Source organism: Nilaparvata lugens, chromosome 1, assembly GCF_014356525.2.
Source record: "Nilaparvata lugens isolate BPH chromosome 1, ASM1435652v1, whole genome shotgun sequence".
In the NCBI taxonomy this organism is placed as follows: Eukaryota; Metazoa; Arthropoda; class Insecta; order Hemiptera; family Delphacidae; genus Nilaparvata; species Nilaparvata lugens.
Window position 1 is genome coordinate 11,047,627 of NC_052504.1, and position 27,212 is coordinate 11,074,838.

The 27,212-nt window shown below is 33.4% G+C and overlaps 1 protein-coding gene across 1 annotated transcript; it reads left to right on the forward strand.

The window, feature by feature from the left end:
* LOC111056963 (transmembrane protein 181) lies at positions 1-26,905 on the forward strand. Its single transcript, XM_039429860.1, has 13 exons — positions 1-317; positions 1,514-1,676; positions 3,498-3,601; positions 6,140-6,307; positions 7,636-7,738; positions 10,497-10,650; positions 11,782-11,862; positions 12,972-13,071; positions 16,009-16,136; positions 18,102-18,251; positions 20,241-20,343; positions 21,933-22,157; positions 24,537-26,905. The coding sequence occupies exons 2-13, from the start codon at positions 1,519-1,521 to the stop codon at positions 24,665-24,667; spliced, it is 1,605 nt and encodes a 534-aa protein (XP_039285794.1). The 5' UTR covers positions 1-317; positions 1,514-1,518; the 3' UTR covers positions 24,668-26,905.
* Positions 26,906-27,212: the final 307 nt, after the last annotated feature.

Consider the following 27,212-nt stretch of genomic DNA (forward strand, 5'->3'; position numbering starts at 1 on the left):
AATAAATAGGTTTGCAAGTTCAGCATTCAGCTACTCATGCTTCTTTCATTCTGCTGAGTCGGGTTAGTTCCTTGAATAGGTTTAGATTTGTGGGAAGGGAGACGCTTCAGTGTAGGAGGAGTGAGGAGTGGGGGAAAGAGGAAGGGGATGGATCAATACTCAACTGCTTCCTCCAATAGTACGGGACTTTGTAACAGCTGTTGGAGTACAGCAAGAGACAACTTCTTTCCATTACACTTCCTATTTTCAACTTGAATCGTACACCTGCAGTTATTGGTGTAGTAGTGGTTTGTCCTTATCATATCACAAAAACAAAGGTAAGCTGAAGCTGTATGTTCAAATTTGATATCGCTATGCACAAGTAGGCCTAGCACACATTATGCCTAGCATCAATAATATTGTTTTTTTGGATCCAAGCATTATGATTCAAGCTTATTCTAACACTAATTTATTAGTAAATTTTATTATCTAATCAAAATGTGGCAATAACCCGTCATGTAAATCTATTTCAATTACAGTAAAGTTATTACCTATATTATACTCTTTACAGTATAACCGATTCATTAGATAAATTTGAGACTTATCATTTGATTTTTACCTCCACTTCAAACCTCCTGTTATAAAATAATATCTTATCTATTATGAGTAATGTTTGTGGATAGATTTATTATCTATAACCAGATATCAATGTAATATTCATGAATTTAATGCTAGTTTTTCATATATTGTTTTGTAACATAGGTCTATTTTCAAGTTGTATTTTGGAGTAAGTAAAATAAAAATTATTCTTATTTGGTAGTAGTAAGCAATGTTAAAAAACAAAAAATACAATTCAACTCGAAAATAAAGCATCACGCATACAAGGGCATAAGAACTACAGATTAAAGATTATAAAATAATAAAGCATTCAAAGAAATAACAGAGTATTAAATTAATATTAAGGAAACAATAAAACAAAAATAATAATATTTTTATTTATATTATTGGTTACATCAAGAACTTATAAGCTAGTCTTATTAAATTAATAGTAAGGAAATAATAATATTTTTGTTTATATTATTGGTTACATCAAGAACTTATAAGCTAGTCCTTAAATACACTTTTTGAGTTACCAATTCCATATAATTATGTAATCAAAAATGTAATAGGCATAATTATTGTACAATAATAATTATGCCTATTATTATTTTTGATTACATAATTATGTTTTCTGTTTTTATCTATATTACTGAAAACTATCCAACTAGAAGCCGGTAATTTATTTGAGATTGTCACATTTACAAAACATTAGTGTGTCACAATTTTATAAATTTGCATTCCATACCATCATCAGATTTTGTTATATGACGATTGTATAACTCTTAGTATAACAATTAGTATCAGTTAAGTATAACACATCAGTAAAACATTCAGTTGATACGGCACTGATTGAAGAAATTTATTTACTTTTATTATTAGATAAAAATGTATTGTATTGTTCAATTTTCAATGTATGGTAATGTTCAATTTTCAGAAAAAATGGCCAAGTCTGACACTTCCAATCTCGGCTATGCCTATCATTTGCCTTCAGGGGGCTGTTTGATGAGAATCAGGAATGCGTTATCCCAGTTCAGTGATCTTTTCAGTGAGTTCAATAGATACATTGCACCAGCCTATCATCATGACCGATGCGAAAGGTATTCACTGTTTTATACTCTCCTTCAAATGTACATCTGTGATTTTATTTTATATAATTATTATTGAGTTAGCTATCATTATTCTACTTGATGAATTTGATTAAAATGGAAAAATAACATGTATAGTGTCTATAGTGAGGTCCACGTTATGACAGTATTTGATCAACTTTGGTTTTGCTATCCTTGTCTATCATTCGACAAAGCCGGTGTTACTATACTTTTCTAGGTTCACAACGATGCCAATTATGTTTTTGACAGTGTGGAAATATAATTAATTAATGCAGAGAATCGGCATCGATATTCTTCTATCTTAATCCACTGCAATTATAACGTGGACCTTACTATAGCAGAAAATATACAACTCTATATGGCAGTTTTCTGGAGATGTGAAGGCGTAAGATTACCCAGTCAAATAGGCTACCCACCTACACGAGTGAGCTTATTCACTTTTTATTAAAGGAAAACACAATTTATTGAAATAAAATGAAAATTATCATCAAGTATCTTTTAATTAAATAAAAACAACCATATGTTGTCAAATTCTACACAGTATTATTTTATAAAATATTGACAGTGACTCAGTTGAAATTACCTTTTATAGTTTATTAAAGTATTAATAAATAAAAAAGGGTATACATCAATAAATTCATTAATAAAATATGGAAGGGTACTGGCGATGATGTCATTAATGCATTATTGAAATATTAAAGGGTATACCTAGATAATTTTAATTTTGTCACTTTACGGGTATCTATGAGTGAGCAAGTTGATGAAACATCAGTCTACAGGATAATAAATAACCCAATATTATTGCCCTTTTATGCGCTTTATCAGATCAGATAGTCATCAAAAATAATGTAATTTTCTTGAAGCATGGGCGTGGAACCTGGTGGGACGCGTCCCCCTCCCACAATATTTTACGGTATTATGCTGTGTCCCCCGGAAAAATTTATTGAAGATTCAAATTATGGCTGGTAATCAAAACAAACAATACAACTAATGCTGGTTTATTGTAAATAATTTTTTTTTAATAAAACTTAAAACTATTAACTCAGAATTTATTTTTATTTACCACTGCCGAATAAGAGGATTTAAAACAGATTTGAAGTAAAATATGCCTTAAAAACCACGATTTTAATAAGCTTTTTTCAAAAAACCCTTTGCTGGGGGGCACCCCCCAGACCCTCCAGTACATCCCCCCAAATGTCATAAATCTACGCCAATGTCCTGAAGGGCATGGGGAATAACACAAATTTATATGCTAATAAATTATTGTGTAATTATCAATTACACAATATTGAATAACATAGGCTAATACAGGTTTCCATGATTTTCATCAACTCCGTAGAGGCTATACTTGATTGTGTGTCTGATGTGATTTTTAAATAATTGAATGCTTTACATGTTTTACATAAAACCTAACAAGTGCTTTTCAGATTCCTATAATCCTATATACTGGTATATGCCAGATTCCTATATACGTGACTAAGCTAGTTGATGTTGGCTGGGCGTACACCGGTTAGTCAAGACAAGACTAGTCACGTTTAGTCACAATACTTCACATTGTTGCTTATGACGCAACTCGCACTGATTAGTCATTGCAATTAGACATGTCTTCATAAGCAACTATGTGAAGTATTGTGACTAAACGTGACTAGTCTTGTCTTGACTAACCGGTGTACGCCCAGCCTGAGGCTCTCCATGGATTTATTCTGTGTGCTTTTTTATGTAGATGAATAAATAATAAAATGTAATATTTAATGTAATGTAATATAATATTTATTTAATGTACATTAAATAAAACGTAATTATATGTTGCAGGTCGGTTCAAATGAGATTATACTCGATGCATAAAAGAGAATTTGTGATGGTATTTATAGGATTCTTTGCGTTTATTGGTCTAGGATTGTCTATCGGATTAGCTGGTGAGTGTTGCCTCGAATCTATTAATATACTGTAGGTGTTATAATAGTAAATAATAGGCTATATTAGAGATATAAATCAATTGAAAGACTGCAGTTTCAACAAGGAACAAGTTTTCAATTTATCTCTTCTGATGTATTGATAAATAATAGTTAATATACACTTTCTGAGTAGTTGAAAAGGTAATATTATGATAGTTATCCCTACTGAAAAAACTAGATATTGTTCAACTACAGAATAAAATATTGAACTCTATGTTTTAATACATAATTTGTGGTTGGAGAATATCTATCCTTTCTATTAAATATATTTATAACTAATTACATTGTTAAGTTCATCACAATTTCTATGAACTTGAGATTTGAACGTGTTTGAATAATGTGTATCATCGCATGATACTTTTTTCAAATGTATGAATTCATGGCTACTTTCTTGTATTCATAAAATAGAAATATATTACAATTTAAAATTAATAAAATAATAGAGGGTACTATAATTCTATTTTATAAACGCATGATACTTATAATTTTCAATTTAATTCAGGTATGTAAGGCGTTTCAAATTGTCCGGTCAGTAATCAAATGATATAAGAATATGCAGGTAGATCTCCTGCTCGCCTCAATTGTCATATTGTTTAATGCGCTCAGCGCATGCAAGTCAGAGGAAATAATAGGATGACATAGTTGCCAAGTTTTTTCACCGCTTTCTGTAGTAGTAGATAGGCTAGCTGTCTTCCCGGTATAACTGACTTGCTATTATAAAATTATTGTTGATTCTTGTTAATGATGGTCAATTATCTTCTCAAAATGTATGTATTCAGTTTTAATTTGTGTTTTAATGTGTTATTTTATATTAAAAACTTTTAAAAAAATGGTACTATGATGCTATTTTATTGAAGGTCAATTATATCTCAAATACATTATATTCACTAAGAAAAAAAAATATTTTCATGATTCAATAGTATACTTTTTTATTGAGATTGAATAATCTGCAACGGTGCGGAGTTGGTTGAAGATAGAGCCTTCTTCTTTGTCTAATGACAGACAAATATATCGAAGCAATGTCAATATCAGACAGCAGAGCTACGGTATAATGTCAATGCTGACTTTATAAGGTGAATCTCACCATAGATAATCAATACATCTTCTTATTGGATCCATTCCATTTTAATGATGATTTTCAACTTTGATGTTCAAGTAAAATCATTACTCATAGCAGCAGCAGTTTCAGACTGGAGAAAAATCGCCATTTTCGAAAAAGCTGCGTGTCACTCAAGAAAATGCGTCACTTCAGAAAAACCTCAGCTGAGAAAAAGCTCTATTTGAGAGAAAGCCCCACTCAAGAATATATCATATTTTTGTATTATCATATCAATTATTATGCTATCATAATGATCTACATGATCATCAGTAGAATACTGATTGAAAATGTTCCATTGGGATCAATTTACTATCTTTGTGGGGTTTCACACCAAAGCTGGGCCGATCCGCGTGCGCGCTAACTATGCAGGATTTAGTCGGGAGCATTCAAATCAACGCCGGGCCGAGCCGAGCGGATTTGTGCAATCGGCTTGACGCTCAACTCGAGCGTTTTCGGCCAAAAGGATTCTGCCTTCTTTGAGTTTAGTTCAATCTTCCCACGTAGTGAGTTCTTACTATAAGGCTAGAAAACCTACTGAGTGAATCGGCTTCCGTGCGAACGCAGGCAGATTCCGCTCGGCCGATCCACCTCCGGCCGATTCCACTCGGCTCGGCCCGGCCCGGCCCAGCTTTGGTGTGAAATGGGCCTTACGTTAACATTGATATTCATGAAAATTTGGAAGAGAGACTGTTTTGGGTTATGCCTGTTGTCTTCAACCGATCATTCATTTCATACTAGCAGGTGACCCGTGCTCCGCAAGGGTATATTTTAAAACTTGACAAACTGAAAACTTGATGTAATGAAATCTTGAAGAATTGAGAATAGGCCTATAACCATCCTCGGTTAATTAAAAATCTATATGCAAAATTTCAAGTTAATCAGTCCAGTAGTTCAGACGTGATTATTATTCATTTATTTATTTCATTGTAATCACAAATCATTATTACAATATAGTATGATTGGGAGAAAACAGTAGGCATACGGTAGCCCAAAGCTGTCCTCCCAAATTTTCACAAATAAAAGTTTCGAAAAAAGAATGAGGCTATGATTTTACTTTTCACTTCAAAACTAATGACTAAACTAAAATTTCAATTCTGATAATTAAAACCTAATTAAAAACATAAATATTTCACTCTACTAACTGGAAATTTTTGAGTAATTTTGCAATAGTTTGAGCCAGAAAAGAAACAAAACTTCACTTCAGTTGCATTTTTACTCACTTCATCGATTTTGATCCGTCAAATGATGATGATATATGATGATGCGTCAAACATGATTTTTCTATCCCGTACGTTTATGATCCAGTTCTTTACTTTATTATAGTATAGATCATTGTGTAATATTATGATTGATTGCTCTTTTAATAAATCAATGAATGAATATGGGTTACATTGTTTCAGGTCCTCCAATAACCATTACCAGTAAACATAAAGCAACTGATTTACTTCAAAGGCAAAACTTCACAAGTAGCATATCCTCAGGGCCTTTTGTCATGAAGAGTCCTGCAATGTCTACTTACTGCCAGCAATTGTGGGTTATTGCCATGGTTGAGACTGATAATACTGATGGTGAGTAGCCCACTACTATTCTAGGAGAAAGACCACAAAACAATTCATAACACTAAAATATATCAAATGAAAAATATAGCCTACAGGCGTTATCCAACTGCCATCTATATAGAGAGTAGTCGAAAATTTCCTTAGCATTGAAACACTCAATCATAAAATATATATGAGCTGATGAAAAATTATTTGAAAATTATTTTATTTCATTTATTTTATGAAATTGGCAAAATTGGGATGAAAAGAAGTTTTGGACTATAGTCTGTTTCTTTGTCCTCAAGTTGATTGTAAATGATGAATAAATAAATAAATAAAATGCGCGTGTTCTTGGCGCGCAAGTCTGTACGCAGCTCTAGAAGCTTATTTTCAAGATGTTGACTTAGGAGTTGATGAAAAATGTTTCTTTCCATCATTCAAATCAGTTTTTACCATTTCCCAAATATGTTTGAAGAAACGAAAAAATATTCTCAAATAACCAAATTGGATGGCAAAAATAATTTTTTCAATCTATCTCAAAAACAAATAAGGATTTAGCTTCATTCACCTCTAAAATGCAACCCCTAAAATAATCGTAGAAACTCAAACGACCATATCCTGCTTTTCCTCCACTACAAACTACAAGAATCGAAAAGGAAGATAATCCAAAATTATCCATAAAACTTTCATCTTGACCTCGACTTGTAAACGCTCTGCTATATACTATTGTATAACTACCATATACTGCAGAAATACTTGATCACTCTGCATTTACCACTTCTTTATCTTATTTTATTCATTAAAATGAATGTGTGATGTGAAAAATTCTGGAGTCAACATGACTGTTAGTTCGCAGTAGCAGCCAAACGACCATCATACAAAGTGAATTTTGATATTGACGATACAATTCTATCATTTTATCACACTGAACTAAACTCCGTATTAAATAACTTTTGACTTGGAGGAATATGCGGCGCAGAGTAATAGTGGGAGATCAGCCAATCACTGTGATGGATAGTCATCATAGGTAGAAGAGGAGTTGCCAATTTGTCGATTCGAGTCAGTCGACTGAAGGCTTTCAGAGAGGAAACTCCGTAAGTTAAACATGAGCGCTTGAATACTCACTGGAAATTGGGGAATGCTGGCCGGTTCAGAATGGCAACATCACCGCCGTTGTATCTTGTATCCCTACCTCTGTATGCATTCTCTGCTGCGCATGTCCCTCCCAAGTCAGAAGTTAGTAATTTTGTACTTATAAGTGTGAATTGTAAGAAGCGCTCTACATCAGTTTCTTTGCTATTCATAAATATTGTCCTATGAATTTCATCTTTGATAATTATGTATTTTTTATTTTGCAGATGAAAAATTCGACAAGAGCTTCCATGTAAGCGTAGTGATCGATGGACTTCTCGCCGACAGTAATCTAGTCAATGTAATGCGCAGAGACAGTGCACATAATAGGTAAATTCAAACATTCTTATCAACTCTATTGTAAATTTCACATGTAGGCCTACATCTATAATGGGTGAGACCTAATAAGATGACATATTATTATTTTTTGTGTGTAGTTGAGAAGTTGATACTGTGGTAATTATTTATATTGAATGAAAAAGACTAAGAAATTGTCAAAAACACAGATTTATTGATACTTAGAAAGACCGGTTTCGGTTATTACACCATTGTCAATCTCTGATAAACTAAAACTAAATACAAGAGCAGCAGAATTTATACTAGTAGGCGAATACTGCTATTGATTGGTCAAGGGCATGAACGCCTGCTATTGGCCCAGCTAGACAGTCTCACTCAACGGTGTGACAAAATGGCGGCTTAAGCAACAGAATCGCCATGATAACAAAATTCACTTTCAGTCCAAAATAAGAACCAAGAAAACAAGTGTGAAAGATAATAAAACAAATATGTAAATGGAAAAACTATTGACTAATGTATGCGCTTACAATTTTATGTTAAAACTAAATTCGTAGTGTTGTATTGGTTGAAATGAATGAAATAAATGACCAGATTCATTTCAGCCAATACAACACTACGAATTTAGTTTTATCATAAAATTGTAAGCGTGAATTGTTTTCCATCTACATATTTGATTTATCATCTTTCACACTTGTTTTCTTGGTTCTTATTTTGTACTGAAAGTAAATTTTGTTATCATGGCGATTCTGTTGCTTAAGCCGCCATTTTGTAACACAGTTGAGTGGACGAAGACTGTCTAGCTGGGCCAATAGCAGGCGTTCATGCCCTTGACCAATAGCAGTACTCGCCTACTAGTATAAATTCTGCTGCTCTTATATTTAGTTTTAGTTTATCAGTGACAATGATGTAATAACCGAAACCGGTCTTTCTAAGTATCAATAAATCTGTGATTTTTGACAATTTCTTAGTCTTTTTCATTCAACACATTATTATAACTATGACATAATAATATGACATATTTTATAACTTTAATTTTTTATGACATTTTAAATTTAATTTATTGATTCAATTTTATAATTCTGGAAAATTTAATGAACTATATATTAAGGAAGAGGAGAAGTTTGGGGCTGAACCTGTTTTTCTTTCTAATATGTTATAATATTTTGACCTTATAAATGAATATGAAAAAATACGTGTAGTAGTATTTTTATGATTGAATAAAGTAGATTAAATATGATGGAATGCTTTTATTGAATACCGTACATTGAATGCAGTAGTAGAACGAGAAACGTGAACGAAAGCTGATCTAAAATGGATACTTGTTATTACAATAATTACCGTATATAATTTAGTTACTAGGCATCTAGTACAGATGATGATCTGTACTTTCTGTGGTGATATGACTAGTATATAGATCTATATTTTTGGAGCAGCATTTATTATACGTAGGCCTATGTAAATCATAGAATAGAGAAAATATAGCATAAGATAACAAATTATAATTCAAAGATAAGCGGGTAGCCCTAGCACCACGAGATAAAATTATGCTCTTCTCTTCTATCATTTCTCCAAGGTATAATTATTTTACTCTGTAGTATAGGCTAATATTAGAGAAAACTTCTAGGTTATAAATATATAAAACTTCTGCTGTATTCTGTGCTATTATCATTCCATCTATCTCACATTTTTGTGGATAGATTACTGTAAATGTATCTGTTATTCGTTGAAAAAAGTTCCTTAGAACTATAATCTATATAAAAGCGAAATGGCATTCACTCACTGACTGACTGACTGACTGACTGACTGACTCACTCACTCACTCACTCACTCACTCACTCGCATAACTGAAAATCTACCGGACCAAAAACGTTCAAATTTGGTAGGTATGTTCAGTTGGCCCTTTAGAGGCGCACTAAGAAATCTTTTGGCAATATTTTAACTCTAAGGGTTGTTTTTAAGGGTTTAAAATTCGTCTTTTAGCATGTATATTCTTTTTCTCCCAATCTCTTAATTATAATTGAAATTTCCATATCATATGTTACTATATAACTATAATCTAGATAGAGTACCTCTTCGAAACAGTTGTTAACTGGCAACTAAATTAATAATTTTGTCAGGGTTGGCATTAAGTTGAGTTGACTTTGTTAGGTTGGCACCAAGTTGAAGATTTAAATGCATTTATCGCGGAAAAATCGATTGGGCACTGCTACTTTAATCCTGGGAATATTATATTACTAGCCGTCAGGCTCGCTTCGCTCGCCATATCCGTTTAGCCAAACGTTTAGTCTGGACCCCCGACTGGATTGTCCTAACATATGATAAAAATGCTCAAATGAAAAATGCAGGCGAGCGAAGCGAGCCTGCTGATCTCATTCTTGGACGATCCAGTCGGGGGTCCAGGGGGCGGAGCCCCCGGATATGGCGAGCGAAGCGAGCCTGACGGCTAGTAATTATTATAATTGCTATAATTATTGTAGTAACAAGTATTCATTTTAGATTAGCTTTCGTTCACGTTTTCTTGTTTTACTACTGCATTCAATGTATTCAATAAAAGCATTCCATCATATTCAATCTAATTGATAAATAGGTACATCCTAATACGAAACCATGGTTCATCAATTGAACTAAATTTTGTAAATATAATAATTTCTACATTATTGATACGGAACTTACCAAATTCAACCAGTAATTATCTTTTGCAATAACGTGTACCATCTTTCGTTATTCATAGTTTTTTTATAATTTAAAATTAGAGGATCGATAAGGATATTGACATTTTGACATTTTTCAGGACAAGACATTTGCGTTGCGAAAAACAATTCTGTGATCAAGTGACGGTCGCTCATCTTGGATTTTTAGATTACAAGTATTATGTTCTCACTGTCTACTTCTATGATCTAGAAAGCTTCCATAAGCGATACCATATAAGCGAGATCACTTTCTATGTAAGTTCAATTCTCTCTTAACCCTTACCTTCAATACAATAATTTTATAAGGTGAACTCAAGATCATTAAATGAAAAATTTAGAAGATGATCACTCCATATTTCTCCCCGTATATAATTTGGAATCAGTGAGATACTCAATCGCTAAATTTTTAACTTTCTGGAAGGGTTAATCTCGGAGAATCTTCTTCCATTAGTAAGTCTCTTCGAATTCTTGGAAATGAATCATGTTTTCTCCCGTAAGGGGTTGCTAGTCCTCCATCGGGCGCCTCCCCAAGTGGCGAATATGGTAATGCCTCCCAGATATAGGTAGTACCGCTTAACAGTGAAATTTAATAGAATCATGTTTTTTGTTACTCAACAAATATTACTTTATATTAATAATTAAAAATCACTTGATAATTCTCTGAGAGTTCTTCAATGTTGTTTTCCATCACGAACTGCTTACTATTAAATCACTTTTTGCTATTAAAAAGAACGACTAGCAGTCAGAGAGTCTCACAGAGAGTCTTATCCCTTGTTAAATACTAAATAAGTATTCACGAATTCTCGGGAATTGATAATTTAATAGATATAGCTCCAAGTGGAGTTGTAACCCTCTCAACATTGAAAAATATATCAATCAGGGGATACGATTGACCACTAAATATTAAAATCAATGGACAATGAGATAATATAAGAAAATTAATTGCTGTTTTTCTCCAATAGAGGTGCTAGTGAAAAGAAAAATTTGAAATAATCTAGAATACTGTTCTTAAATTTATGATCACCGATATGTTCAGATAAAAATTATAACAATTATTATTATTGTAGAAGAGTATTAGATAGATAGATAGATTAAATAGCATCCACTGCCCACCTAAACAGGGGGATCAGGAAATTGTCAAAAAATCTAAATGGTCGAACAGTACCAAATACACAATACACTGGAAAAGAAAGCATTAAACAATTCATGTGGAGTAATGTTGAATGTACTCTTCCTTTGTGTAGAAAACACTCTTGGAGAAATCTATCTTTAATTGAGATCTAAAGTCGCGTTCATCACACTATTTCATACTACATTCATAGTATTTAAAAAATAAGTGTTACAATTCTGTTATTAATATTTTGTTTTTTTTTTCTATTTTTACAGTTCAAAAGTTACAATCCAGGTTTCACCCAGATTGAAATCTGGTTTCGCTTCATATTCCTCCTCTCCACATTCATTGTATCCGTAAGTAATTTTCATATTACATAAATTTATCTAATTTATAGTTCATAATTCGTGTTTTTTTTTCTAATCAAATCAGATAGACGGTGTATAGATTGAGCACCAATCTATTTAATTGTGCTTAACGCACAATTATAGAAGGCATATAATTATTGTGCTATAGTTGTAATCAACTTGGAATTATGATTATGCATGTAATCAATTAGAAAGAATGATAGGTAGGTATATCATAATATATAAAGCATCATTTTAATTCTTTATGTACTCAAACTTTTTGTTTGCTATAATTTGTTGCTAGATTATAATAAATGATGGAATATTATTAGAAGCTTAAACGTTGAAAACTAGGAGGTATTTATTTACTAACGGGGATAACTTATAATGGATGATTTTGTTGTATTAGCTTTTTAAAAACAAAATCGCATGTACCTAATCAAATAGTCTAATCAATATCTTTTTTCTTTAGGGACACTTTTGAATATAAATTAGTATTCATTTATTTTCCAATCACTTGTAAATGGCATTAATAGCCGAAACATGTCGCGACGAAATAATTTAAAAAGGGTACTCAGATTTATATTTTCATTTGTATTACAATCAATATTCATAAAATAGAATTATAGTACCCTTTAAAATTGAAAAACTATTAAAAAACAAGAATACAAATTGTAATGTAACTACTAGTTTCGGTGATCACACCATCGTCAGGTTATAAAAATAAATGTTTACTAATAGTTTCTTCAATTAGTTACCGTAACTATTAGTAAACATTTATTTTTATAACCTGGCGATGGTGTGATCACCAAAACTAGTAGTTACATTACAATTTGTATTCTTGTTTTTTAATATTTTCTCAATTTTTAAGGGTACTATAATTCTATTTTATAAATACAAGTAAGTAGCCCTGAATTCATACATTTTAAAAAATACAATCAATATTTATTTATGATTCACTGATCAACTGAATTATTCTAAATATCAATAATCATCAACTCATCATCAGCAACTACCGTACAAAAAGGTTCGAGAGACCACTTATTACTTATTATATTGTTAATTTAATTATAAATTTCTGAAAATGATTGCTAAACATGTTTCCTATTTCGTTACAGTGCTGGTTTGGTCATAATTTGAGAAAATATCCCGTTTATGATTGGTCAATAGAACAGAAATGGATGTCTGTACTTCTTCCTCTATTGTTGCTGTATAACGGTGAGTTACATTGTCTTTCGGAGTCGCTTCACAATTTTTATATTTTATATATTTATCTGTTGAATATTTTTTGATAATGAATCAACAATTCTGAATGGGAATAGTTAACCGAGCGAAGTGAGGTCTAAGATTCAAGTCGACGTTTTGACATTTCTCTTAATGTTTAAATGTTTATATGTTTATATGTTGCGCATTTACGGCGAAACACGGTAAATAGATTTTCATGAAATTTGACAGGTATGTTCCTTTTTTAATTGCGCTTCGACGTATATACAAGGTTTTTGGAAATTTTGCATTTCAATGGTAATATAAATGGAAAAATAAGCCTCCTCCTTACGCCAATATTAGAGTAAAAATCTGGTGTGTCGCACTCACACAACTTTCCTTGCCGTTATGAAAATTGATCACCTGACGCTAGTGTTCCCGCGCATCTCAAGTCTACTAGTAATCAAAGATCTGAGCCAGCTGGTGACAGAACAATAACGCTGGAAACACACGAAGTCTGCTATCTCTTCATAGTGAATGATTTAATAGAATCAACAGTTGTCAACAGTTTGCAATTGAAATAATCACATTTTCTCGAATTTCGAGCTTATTTTCAATTTCAGGTGAAAATGTTACTGAACATCAATTGTAGAGATTTTCATGCTCAATCTTTTCCACTTAAATTTTTTTTAATTATATCTGAAGCCTGATTATTGGGAATCTAAAATCAAACTTTGCATAGATAGGGCGGAGCTCCTGAATTTTTTACAGATATGGGACTTGTGGCAGTTGATAGAGCTTATCAATGACTATTCTAGGTATAAACACACAAAATAGGAGGTTGGTTCTACAATATGTAAAATTAACAATCGATAACTTATGAATAATCTCTCTCTTGGGTTAACAGCCGTAGGGCTGGTTGGCAGCAGCTCTCCATGCTTTTCTGTCGTCCGCTTTCCGCTTCAGCTCGTAGTATGATCCACATCTCATATCCCGTAGCAATTGTTTCATATACTCCAGCCTAGGTCTTCCTCTCATACTCCTTCCCTCAACCATTCCCTCCATTATCCTTGTCAGTAGAGTGTCATGTCTGATGATGTGGCCAATCAGCTGTGCTCTTCTTTGCTTGATCCACTTCAAGAAGTTCCGGTTCTCTCCCACTCTTTCAAAAACCTGCTCATTTGTAATCATATCTCTCCAACTGATCTTCATCATTCTTCTGTAGCACCATGCCTCGAATGCAGCCAATCTTCTTTCCTCTCTCACCCCCATTGTCCACGCCTCACTTCCATATGTTGCAGTACTCCATACATACGTTTTCAACATGTTTTTTCTTACGTCGAGACTTATGTTTTTTGAGGTGAATAGATTTTTCTTCTTATTGAAGGCAATCTTAGCCTGGGCAATTCTGCTGGCAATGTCCTTGCAGCTTCTCCCATCACTTGTGATTTTGCTACCCAGGTAATTGAACTCCTTCACTTCATTTACTACCTCATTCCTTAGCTTTACTGCTGAGCTGTTCTCCCCTGTCCTGCAACATATTAGCACTTTGGTCTTTCGGATGTTTATTTTCAATCTAAACTCTTCCTCCATTATTCTGTCCATTTCATTCAGTGTTTTCTGTAGTTCCTCTTCACTTTCTGCCATTACTGCTATATCATCCGCAAAACGAAGCATATCTACCGTTTCCCCATGAATTTTCACTCCTGTACAAACTTTTTCTCTCACTCTGTCGATTGCCTTTTGAATATACACATTGAACAAGTATGGGGATAGCGCGCATCCTTGTCGTACCCCTTTTTGAATGTGTGCAGATTCCTCTTCATTTCCACTCCTAGTAACTCCAATTTCTTGTTTATAGATGTTGTAGATCAGTCTTCGGTCTCTGTAGTCTATCCCAATTTGGCGAAGAATGTTGAATAGGATGTTCCAACTTACATTGTCAAATGCTTTTTCAATGTCAATAAAGGCTATGCATGTGCGTTTCCCTATCTTCATCTGCTTCTCTATCACCTGTCTTATGAATAATAAGGTATATGAATTAAGGGGAGCAGAGGACTACAGTACCCAAAAGAAGAGGTTAACTTGACGATGCATGTTAATGGCAAACTATGTAGAATATAAACAAATAATTACTAGTAGTTCGGAGAACAGTAGAAATCGCTACACTCACTAATATCACTACTGACACACGCCCGCCTATTCACACACAAACATACAAATTGGATTTAGAGTATGATGATTTATGCAATAGGATCGGTGAAGGACGCTGAGAAATAGAAGTTATTTACACTTTTGAGCTAGGATGCACGGTTGAGACGAAAAATCTGAAACTTGAAATATGGGACTGAATAAAATTATCAAATTCCAATTTTTTTTAAATTTTGAACATGAGATATAGAAATGAGACCACATCGGTCGCTGAAGAATAAAGGTCCTCTACACTTTTGAGCTCGGAAGCACGGTTGGAAAGATGAAAAATCTGGAACTTGGATTGGGATTGGGGAAAAAATTCCAATTCCAAAAATTAAAAATTTTTGAATTTATGATACATGAAATAATACCGCTTTGAAGCGCTGAGAAGAATGAGCCCAATTTAAACCTGATCTGATGAAGTATTGAAAAGTCAAGTTGTTTTTTAAGGTAAAATTTCCGAATAAATGGCCACTATCTTGAAATGGTGATGAATTTAAAAAGTTTAAATACATAGGTTTTTGCGCCTTGTTTCAAAGTACCTGTATACCAAATTTCATCCAAATCGGACCATAACTGCGACTGTAACTGCGGTACAGACAAACGCCGATTAACTTTAATCATGGAATTCGCTTCGCTCATTCAATTAGAAAGAATACTTGTTTCTTGTGGTAAACTATGCAGAATATTCAACCGAATAATCATTAGAAAGGATTCTTGTTACTTGTTATTCATGAAGTGCTTCTATTCGTTTTTCAGATCCTATATTTCCAATGACGTTCCTAGTAAATTCATGGCTACCAGGAATGCTGGATGCGATATTTCAAGCCTCGTTTCTGTGTGCGTTACTGATGTTCTGGCTCTGCATTTATCATGGATTGCGACAGGTACAATAATTCATCATATTCGTGAATTATTTTTCGAAAGTTATCTTATTGTTCGGTAGGAAATAAACACAAATAGGATTTATTGATGTGATGTATAGGGATGGAAATCCGGTATTATGATGGTTACGTTGAGACTAAGCTCAGTAAGTATCCTGTTTTTGACCTGTGTCGTGTTCACTCAGCACCATATTAATATCAACGATCTATAAATACTGAAAAACTTGAATACTGACTACTGCTGATCTAGATTTAATTTCATCCCACCTTTTTTTTGAGTACCTAGATACGAATATCCTTTTTATTCATATTATTATGCTATCAAAATTCGGGAATGGAATAGTCAATCAATCTCTTTATTCAAAACATACATCAAAATGTACATGAAAGCGTCTTTCTTTATTATTTTCAAAATAATAAAATAAATACAAGTAAAAAACAAAATACATCAACAATAGTAGTCTAAATACATAATGAGTTGGCACTATAAAATTCTTCATAACTGTATAATTCTAATTCCACGATATACTTTTTCAGTTTGTTTTTAAACCTTGTAATATCTTTTTCATGATTAATCTTAGTAGGAAGGTAAGTGATGAATTTGATGCCCATATAGGTCGGGCTTTGTTTGTACTTCTCTTTACTATGTTCTTTGATAATAAAGTTGTTCCTATTTCTTGTATTATAGTCATGCACACTGGTTTGCCTGGGGAATTTGTCTTCATTATTTTTTACGTGTAATATTGTTTTATAAATATAAAGTCCATACACAGTCATTAATTCTAACTTTTTAAAAAATTAGTTAGTGCTATAAGCCTGTTTTTCCGTTTCCATGCAATCATTTTATGATTACGTTGTTTTGTCATTGTTGTTTTTGTCATTATCTCTAATACTGCCCCTGGAATTTCTTGTATTGCATTTACTTATTTACTGCTGAGGTTTAGATCTAGAGGCATATGCATAGGTAATTGTATAATTATTATTTTAGAGCTATAGGTGGGTTCCGAATCGCCAGGAAGCAATTGCCGTATATATGAATAAAAACACACATATGTTGTCAAATTCTACACAGTTTTATTTGGTACACGACCATGGTTTCGTGACCACACCGGTCACATTTTCAAGTGAAACTTGATACCCTGGTACAGAGTTCACAACTTGATACACAGAGATCAAACTTGATACACATTTTCAAGTGACCGGTGTGGTCACGAAACCATGGTCGTGTACCAAATAAAACTGTGTAGAAATTGACACCACATGTGTGTTTTTTATTATTCAATTATGGAACGGCTCTACAATATTGACAATGACTCTGCCGTATATTTATTTAGCTTATGAGATCACTCATGGGTTTAACGGGATATTCAGACGCATCTAATCGATAAGGGGGCTGGCAGATTCCCAAATCAAGCCAATTAAAATATTGAACAATGTATCGATGCATTATAGCATTTATTTATACTAGTGAGCCCCCGGGCGGCAGAAATCGCTCAAAATGCCTCTGATATTCTGTTAGCTGTTCTATTGAAAGCGATGGAAAGTCAAGAGAAATATAGGTACTTGAAGTTGGGTTGAGTCATTAATTTAATCCAGTTTACAGCTGATATGTGATTTTTGTAATGATAAAAATATCACAAATTGTATTTGCACTTTCAATATGATATCCTGTTATATCCTTAAAAAGAACGCAGTTCTTGAGTCAATTTTGTTGGCCAGGACTTGACCTGTACAATGGTTTAAAGAATATGTGTTTTGAAATTTGAAGCTCATTTATAAAAGCAATCAAAAATAATTGTTGATCATACAAACAAACAAATCCACAAACAGACCAAACGGACTCGAGCCTCTTAGTCAAAAGTAGGAATTTGGTCAACTCGCTAAACGCTCGTTCAATATTATTGTTGAAATGTTTATCATTATTGTTTTATAATTTTCATTTGTTGAATAATCTCCACTATTTTGCAGAATGAGAGGAGAATTTTGACATTTTACTTGCCGAAATTGTTGCTTGTTGGTCCCCTGTGGGTGTGTGCTGTGGTCATGGCCACCTGGCAGAAATTGAATGAACTGGAGGATCCCACCTACAGCTACAAGCTTGACACGTCCAACTTCTATGTAAGTTATTTTATCACGCCAATATTCGAAGATAGGCAATCCATCGATCAGAGAATGAATTTTAATAGATTTGAGTATAAATTGATCGATTCGATAACATATATATCCGTGAAATGTGACTTGGTTCTCCAATACGCTCTCCTCAACAATAACATAATATGTTATTGTATATGTTATTGTTATAGACTATATTATAGTCTATGTTTAGGCCGGTTACAGAGCTCGACCGACCGTCAGTGCGTACGTCAGTCGCGCTTGTCTTTTCCATAGATATTCCATGTATCCATACAGAGCAGGAGTGACGGCACGCTTGTGCACGGTCATGACCATGCGTTTTATAATGCGTACGAAGATCATCGGTCGAGCTCGTGCGCATCCGTTCCATCGGCCTACTGACGCGCTATTGAAACAAATAGAAGCTTTCAAAGCTGTACTGATCAGTAGCCCGATCGCAAACATAACCAATGTGCTGACACCTCTGCCCGACAATCAGCTGATATTTAATTGAATATTAATGAATGAATTCAATTAATATAGTGTCATATTTGAATTCAGAGTCTGTTTTTCTTTACATTTCTAAACTTTTTATTGGAAAAATCATGTATTATTAATATTATCTACATTTATTTGATCAGTAGCTTAAAGTGACTGCAAGTATTCCCAATGGTGATACAAGCTCGAAATAACTCATCAAAATTTCTGATGGACTTTCTGAGGTAGTTAAAAAATGTATCTTCATCCCCAAGCAATGATGTATATAATGGTACTAAATTCCCTTTTGAAATGCTCTTTGGGCGACCATCAGGTGAACTTGATATCTACGTCTTTTAATCTTTCGTTTACGAAAATAATAAGCTGCAATTAAACAATCTGTAAAGGCGTCCATTTTGTGAGTCAGAAAAACTGATGTATGGATGCGTATGGTCAGGATGGTGCATACGCACTGACGGTCGGTCGAGCTCTGAACTTGTAAAACTGATGTATGGATGCGTATGGTCAGGATGGTGCATACGCACTGACGGTCGGTCGAGCTCTGAACTTGTAAAACTGATTTATGGATGCGTTTAGGTCAGGATTGTTCATACGCACTGACGGTCGGTCTAACCGGCCTTACTCTTTACTGTACATGTAAATTTTCCACGATTTTTCTTTCAATTAGACATAAATACCTGACCCTATCCTCCAATCAACCTTAATTTTATAGACATAGAAACCCGGTTACAGAATAAAAGTCTGTTAATTAAGTCTTGATGAAATAAACTATTCTATTCTATTCTTTTAAATATTATCAAGTGCTAATTAAAAACGTATGTTGCTTCTCTGATTTCTCTGAATAATCGTGGCATTCAACCGTCATTTAATCATAGTTTAAATTTAGCAGACCTTTGTGCAACCGGGTATTATACTTTTATGGAATGTGTCATATTGTGAGTATTTTGAGATAATGCATTTCTCATCCTCTTTATTTGTATATTTCTTAATATGTTATTTCGTTTTTGAAACGCATTGTCACATTTTGGCATGAAATACAACAGTAGAAAAACAAATATCGGCATATTAAATTGTCTATTGATATTAGATGTGAGTTTAGTACACTGTAAAAGATTATTAAATTGTCTATTGATATTAGGTATGAGTTTGGTACACTGTAAAATATTGCTTAGAGAAAACATCCCATATTCTGTTGGAAAACGTGAGCCAAGTAAAATGAACATAACCGGTGGATTAAATATAGATTGCTTCGCAGTATGATAAGGTTCTTCAAAGTTGTGATGCCACTTTACTACTCTTTATCAGTAGTTTTATAGGATTTTATTCTTGACGACACCTAATGTACATTAAATTATATTTATTGGTGGATTAACGTATTCTATTCTATTCTTATGTAATACAATTAAGTAATCTTTCAAAAATAATAATTCTATATTGTTTTTTGTGTGGTGATACTTGTAATTGTGATGTTAATTCTTGATTGTTTTTTCTTTCCAGAGTTTTAAGGTTTTCTTCTTCATATTTGTGGGCCTGTATCTCACCTACCTTTTGTGCCTTATTTTGCGTGCGTACAGTGAGCTTCGCTCAATGCCTTTTTTTGGTAAGCATGTACATTTATACTACCCTAATTTATTTAAACTCTTTATCTAGTTTTATTCTGTCAAAGATCCATTTAAGCTGGTAACTGACGAGCGTTCATAACGGAGTTGCGTGACGCAACCAGGCTGGAACGATCCGAAACATTGGTTATATATTTGTATAATTCACGATCACTCTCAAGCCCCCTGTGGGTTGGGGGAGCTTTGAGTCGATCATCGTACTCAAGAATGTGTTGGAAACCAGAATTCACCCACAGTATCCATGCTTATCGTAGGAGGGACTAAAATGGACCTCAAGGCAACTCCAGAAGTTGCCATGCCTTCAAACCCACGGGATCTGCCCCATCATGGCAGTTTCGGAGGGGCAAAAAGAAAAACCCAAGAGACCAGAGATGGGTGGAACTCTAGGCACAAATGTGGGTCAAGAGGCTGAGTCGAAGGTGGCCAGGCGCCCTAGAGGCAGTTTGGCATCCCCTCTCTCAGCGGAAGGACCTAAAAAAGGCCAGGAGTGGAACTCACGTAGGTCACGAGTTTGTGGGTGGAGAGGCCAATGCTCACCACTGCTCAAAGAAGGGCGGCCATTCAGGCAAAACTTCTTGGGAGAGATGAGGGTTTTGACCCTGCGAAGTTTCGGATAGGCAAAAAGAAAAAACCCAAGAGACCAGTGATGGGTGAAAAACCAGGCACAAATGTGGGTCAAGAGGCTGAGTCAAGGGTGGCCGGGCGCCCTAGAGGTAACTTGGCCGCCCCTTTCTCAGCGAAAGGACCTACAAAGAAGGCCAGGAGTGGAACTCACGTAGGTCACGAGGACTAATCAGTCTGAAGAGACTGCCAAACATATCACACTGGATTGCAACCAGGTGATGAATGGAATGTTAGTATAGGGAAAAACTCCTGGTTCTTGTAAAGGACACAGGTATTGGTTTGCCTAACTAACATACTACTTGGGGACACAATAAGCTTCGGTTGACGTATGGGGTTCTTTGAACCTTTGGATCCTTGTATCCGTCTCTTCAAAAACAATAAACAATCACTCGCAAATAACTAACAACTAACTTGCCCCTCAAGTTTAGAGACATGGGAACCACAGAATACAAAAAACTCTACATACGTGGTTCTGCTCAAACCCTCTATATGATGTTGAAGAGTTTTTTCAGCTGCCTGAATCCAGCTTAAACCTGTAATGTTTTACAACCATTGAAACCATATAGGCATATCAACTTATTGACTTGTACTCTATTATGCATGTGCTCTAATCTTTTGTATCTATAGATGTCTCATGAATCGAGAAATATATCTAGCTATCTATCAACAATAACTAACATTTTAACTGTCGTTGATGTGGGAAGCATGTACACTGTACTATAATTCTAAATACGTTTTGAAAATTGATGTTTTATTATATCTACCACAGTAAAATAACTTGCTTAACTCAGCAGAAAAAGTATCAAACACAACACAAAACACTATTTCCATCCAATAACTGGTAACAAATTTCCTGGTAACTACTTCCCAATAATGTCTGTATTTTAATAAATATAGGCTATACACGTATCCTATTATTAGTATCAATTTGTTTCCTTCATTTCAGATATGCGACTGAAGTTTATGACGTTGTTAGTTATGATTGTATTGTCCATAAGTATTACAATAACAATAATGAGGTTCGGAGTAGGAGTACTAGAAGATAATTTTGTGGCCGAACTGTCAACCCATTACCAGAGTTCAGCACAGTTCATGGGATTCTACGGACTATTGAATTTCTACCTCTACACGATGGCTTACGTGTACTCGCCGTCTAATAGAACAGTTTTTGGTAAGTAGCACTTCTCTTATTTGCTATATTTATTCAACAGTCATAGAACTGCATCTATTTTCACCCTCAAGCTTGGGATTGATTGTTCAGGAGTGCGGACATCTGAGAAAGAAAAAATTATACAAAATTGAATTTTATTATTTGTTTTTTCTCATCAATTATGATTTATTCTCTGATCATTGATGACGTGACTGAATGGTATAGAGTGGACATTACTGTCCAAACTTCGCCACATCAAAACATCTACACGATGGCTTACGTGTACTCAACGTCCAATAAAACCGTTTTTGGTAAGTAGCACATCTCTCATTTACTAGATTGATTCAATCGTCTTGGAACTGCATCCATTTTTACCCCCAAGATTGGGATTGTTCAGGAGTATGGACATCTGAGAAAGAGAAAAGTGTACGTAATTGAATTTCATGATATGCTTTTTCTCATCAATTATGATTTATTCTCTGATCATTGATGACGTGACTGAATGGTATAGAGTGGACATTACTGTCCAAACTTCGCCACATGAAAACATATAAAAAAATCATTATATTTTATTCTATGATGACGACCACTGGAGTCGATAACTTGAATTTAACTTAATAGTAACCACAGAAAGATCATGTAGACTTTAACGTTACTAATGAGGTGGTTATGTAACAAATTCATTTCAAGGGGAATTGCTATATTTGATGAAGATATGAATTTCCAAAATCCTCGACTTTAAAAAACCTTATTTGCTAAAAGGTATTTTTTAATGCTGTATAATATGTAGAAGCATAAAATCATTGATATTTGATATTGGACAAAATATTTTTTTTCCTATCCAGTTTGTGCCGCTGTCGTTTCTTTCCACTATAAATATGAAAATTCATTAAAATTATTAAATACAGAGTGTCAAAGAATAACGGGAAAATTTGAAAACGCCATAAAACATTAATTGGAAAGGCAAAAATAATTTTATTTAAACTGTTTAATGTGTTTCCTCATTTGTATCACAAAGGAAGAATACAGAAAATATGTTTACATATATTGCAATATATAGGGTAACACAGAATAACGAAAACTTTTTAAAACGCCATAAAACATTAGTGAGAAGGGCAAAAATGATTTTATTCAAACTAATGTGAAGTTCAAGACTTGCCATTTGAGAATTATGAATAACATCTATCACTTTTTGACAATTAATTCTTCAAGATGACACCGGACGAGGCACCTATTCTAGCAGTGTGTACTGTATAAAGAATGTAAATGCTGATAAATAAAATGAATGAATGGCTTCCTCCTGCACGAATGCACTCTTGAAATCTGTGTTGAGATTCCTGAACGATTGCTGCAACATTTCAGCTGGGATATTGCTAATTTCATTTTGAATTGTCTGTTATGATTCAACCACAGTTATTGGTCAAGTTGTGAAAACGTTTGTTTTGAGATAGCTCCACAAACAGAAAATCGCAGGTGGACAGGTCATGGGACCATAAAAACGTAGATGTTGCAGCGATCAATAAGTAATCGTCAACACATATTTCAAGAGTGTATTCGTTCAGGAGGAAGCCATCTTAAAGTAGTAATTGTCGAAAAGTGTTAGATGTTATTCATAATTCTCAAACGGCAAGTCTTGAACTTCACATTAGTTTGAATAAAATCATTTTTGCCCTTCCCACTAATGTTTTATGGCGTTTTAAAAAGTTTTCGTTATTCTGTGTTACCCTATATATTGCAATATATGCAAACATATTTTCTGTATTCTTCCTTTGTGATATAAATGAGGATACACATCAAACAGTTTGAAAAACTGAAATTCAAGAATAGCTTAGTTCGGTTCACTATCCAATTGTAATGTCCTTAAGCAACCAGCAAGGGAGAACAGTAGATTCCACTACCTGTCGCGGGATCGCGGAATTGGAAAGTCCGAACTCAAATAGTTTAGCTTGCATGGCATTCTCAATTCAGTGTTCCCACCACGATTAGTAAAAGCTACCTATTGTGCCTGGGTGCAACGTGCTTCAGAAATATCATATTGATTTTTGTCAGTGCATCAGTGAGATACTTAATCGCTATATTTTTAGCTTTCTGGAATTGTTAATCTCAGAGACTCTTTTCCCATTAGTAAGTCTCGACGAATTCTTGGAAATGAATTATTTTCTCACTTCTCAATAAATATCTATAGTGCTATGCTTCTTTTTATTGTCCCTGTGTGCAACGTGCTTTAGAAATATCATCTTGATTTTTGTCATTATTTGGATTATGTCCTTAGAATTATGAATAAATAAATTTACTTGGAGTTATGAATATGGAATAATGGATTTATAGAATTATGAATAAATAAATCAACTTTTAAATTAATATTAAGTTGTATAAATATTACGAAATCTTTTTCTACAGAAACGGCCATAACTAAAGATAATCCGGCGTTCTCGATGATCAACGACTCTGATGAGGATGTGATCTATGGATCAGACGAAGAGAGCAGACGTCCGCTCAATAGGAGCTACAATGAAGATGATAGCGACTAAAAAAATCGATATTATATTTTATATAAGTAATCGATATAATCAAATGAAAGGAACTATATGTTCAAGCTATAGGAAGAAGAAACCTTTGATTTTAAAACCGATATAGTAAAAAGATTCTCGATTGTTGGAAAATTGGAATTGATATAGTATAGAAATGATAGATTGGGATAGTAAATTGAGATGATAGAGAGGCTAGGAAGATTGAAAGATCTTTAGAACTGATGTATGTAAGTTATGTATTAACATCTCACAAAAATGTGAGTATTTCTTCCTCCTCCACCTAGAAACTGTATAGAACTTGGATATCATATTTTGTATAATTAATTATCCTATACTTGATGCATATTTTGAAACAATAAGTCACATATACCCAACGTTATTAGACATATCTGTCTACTAACTGACATATACCTACTTCGTATCCTGAATATATAAGATTGATATAAGACAATATTCACTATAAATATACTGTCCCTGTATCACTTATTGATTGATATATCATTAAACTATTAAGCTATACGAATCTCATAAGTCCAGCCCCATGGAGACCGATCTGAGATATTTATGTAGAGACAAATAAAGCTTTTTAATAGGGTTGCTTGAATGTTTACTTATAGAAAATAACTAGTACCTTTGTAATATAATTAAAGTAAACACGACTTATTTATTGTTTAGATGTCTATATGTAGGCTATATGTTTATATGTATATGTTGACACGATTTATGTCATTAAGTGTCAAAATCAAAATGACGAAACATGAAAAACACAATAACATAAATGTTGAAACTAGTCGTGTTCAATTTAAAATATCACAAGGGTACTAGTTATTTTCTAAAATCAGATTCAGAAACCTATAGGATTGCAGATCGCAGATCGCTCTCTGTGAGACCGGGCCTTAATGGCAAATATAATATTCTCCTTCCATATCCTTATTTTATTTTTTAATTAAATCTACTCTGACAAAAAATGATTGATTGCCATCTTGAAACAAGAATTACAAAATTCTTCAGATTTTGCCTTGTTTATTATATTGAAGTGAAATAAAAGCGCTTTTTTAGATAAAAACAATAACCGCTTTTATTTCACCTTAGCAATATTGTTTTCTCCTTAAAGCACTTTTTTCACCTTGATATGAATTAATTTCATATCTCTGTTCATAGTGTGGATTCTATTTTATTAATAATGTGAAAGACATTTTTAGAATTCAACTAATGGAACTTTTGAATACCAAAATCCAATTTATCATTATATTAATAAATTAATCAAAAAATCTGTATGGGCCTAATGTCCTGTTCAAAGAACTTTCGGTTTTTTTCGAATAACACCTTCCCTGTAATACTGAAATATATTGCAATATATTGATGCATGTATTTGAATAAATTGTTTTCAGTTACCAGTTTTATAGTCCATGTTTGTTTTTTATGTTTATTCTTATATCTTGAGACAAGGGATCATTCCCATATTATGATCCTGAAGAAGTGAAGATGGAAATGAATACTGATTGATGTCTTGGAAGCCATACGCTAAATAAATAAAATGCAATATATGTGCAATATTAAATTTCGTTATCTTAATATCCTAACAGAAAATATCCTAAACTGTACTGTAACCAACATAAACAATAATGTGTATTATATTAGGCTATATATAAGTTAGAAGTGATTATTTCGTTGATGTTGAATAATAATTAATTCAGAATAATAAATAATTTGAAAACTATTCAATTCATGAATTATCTTATTGAATATTATCTCAAGTTTACTCTCAGATTTTCTGTTAGCATTGTTGATTATTCTCAGTACAATTCCTTACTATCGCGATTTGATTACTATCATCAGATTTTACTCTATACTTGAGTTTTAAGAGATGTTGGTGCCATATTAATGCACAATTAGCCGTGTGTATTGATGTACCTGAAGTGATTTGTATTATATAATATTGTAATTTTTGTAAAAAACATGTCTTTCTATGAACTAGTCATACTAACTATATCAATATTGTGTTATACTAACGTTCAATGTAGTAACCATTTATTATCGAAGTACCTGTCCGATTTATTATTGTAAGGGTTTTCGACTCCTTCCGCTAGATTATAATAATCGATTATTGTTGATATAGAGCGTAGATGGTTGCTTTCACATCTGTCCAGTATTTGAATTAGTTTATAACTTTTGTAATGAGTAAGTTACATAATGAACGTTTCTATGTTTGAATCAGTTAATAAACAACATGTTGATAAATATTGAGCGGTCTCACTTATTTGAAAAACGAAAACTATAATATTATAGAATACTCCAATTCCAAATCCCAATACAACCTTCCATTCAGAACTTTCCCTTTAGAAAGCAGTGGCAAGGCAGAGAATCGGCAACACTGTTCTCCTATCTTTCTCCACTGTCATTGTGACGTTTACCTCACTATAGGCCTAGTGTCAGTAGTCTATATAAATAAAAATCGAGCCTCAAATTTTGACATTCAATAACTTTTTTATGTGTGCACCGAATTTGATGATTTTTTATTTAGTTAGGTTTGTTATGTTCAGGA

Coding starts and splice junctions, on each gene's coding strand:
- LOC111056963 (XM_039429860.1), top strand. CDS start 1,519: ATGGCCAAGTCTGACACTTCCAATCTCGGCTATGCCTATCATTTGCCT. Junction 3,602..6,139: donor ATTGTCTATCGGATTAGCTG/GTGAGTGTTGCC, acceptor ACATTGTTTCAG/GTCCTCCAATAACCATTACC. Junction 20,344..21,932: donor TCGCTCAATGCCTTTTTTTG/GTAAGCATGTAC, acceptor CCTTCATTTCAG/ATATGCGACTGAAGTTTATG.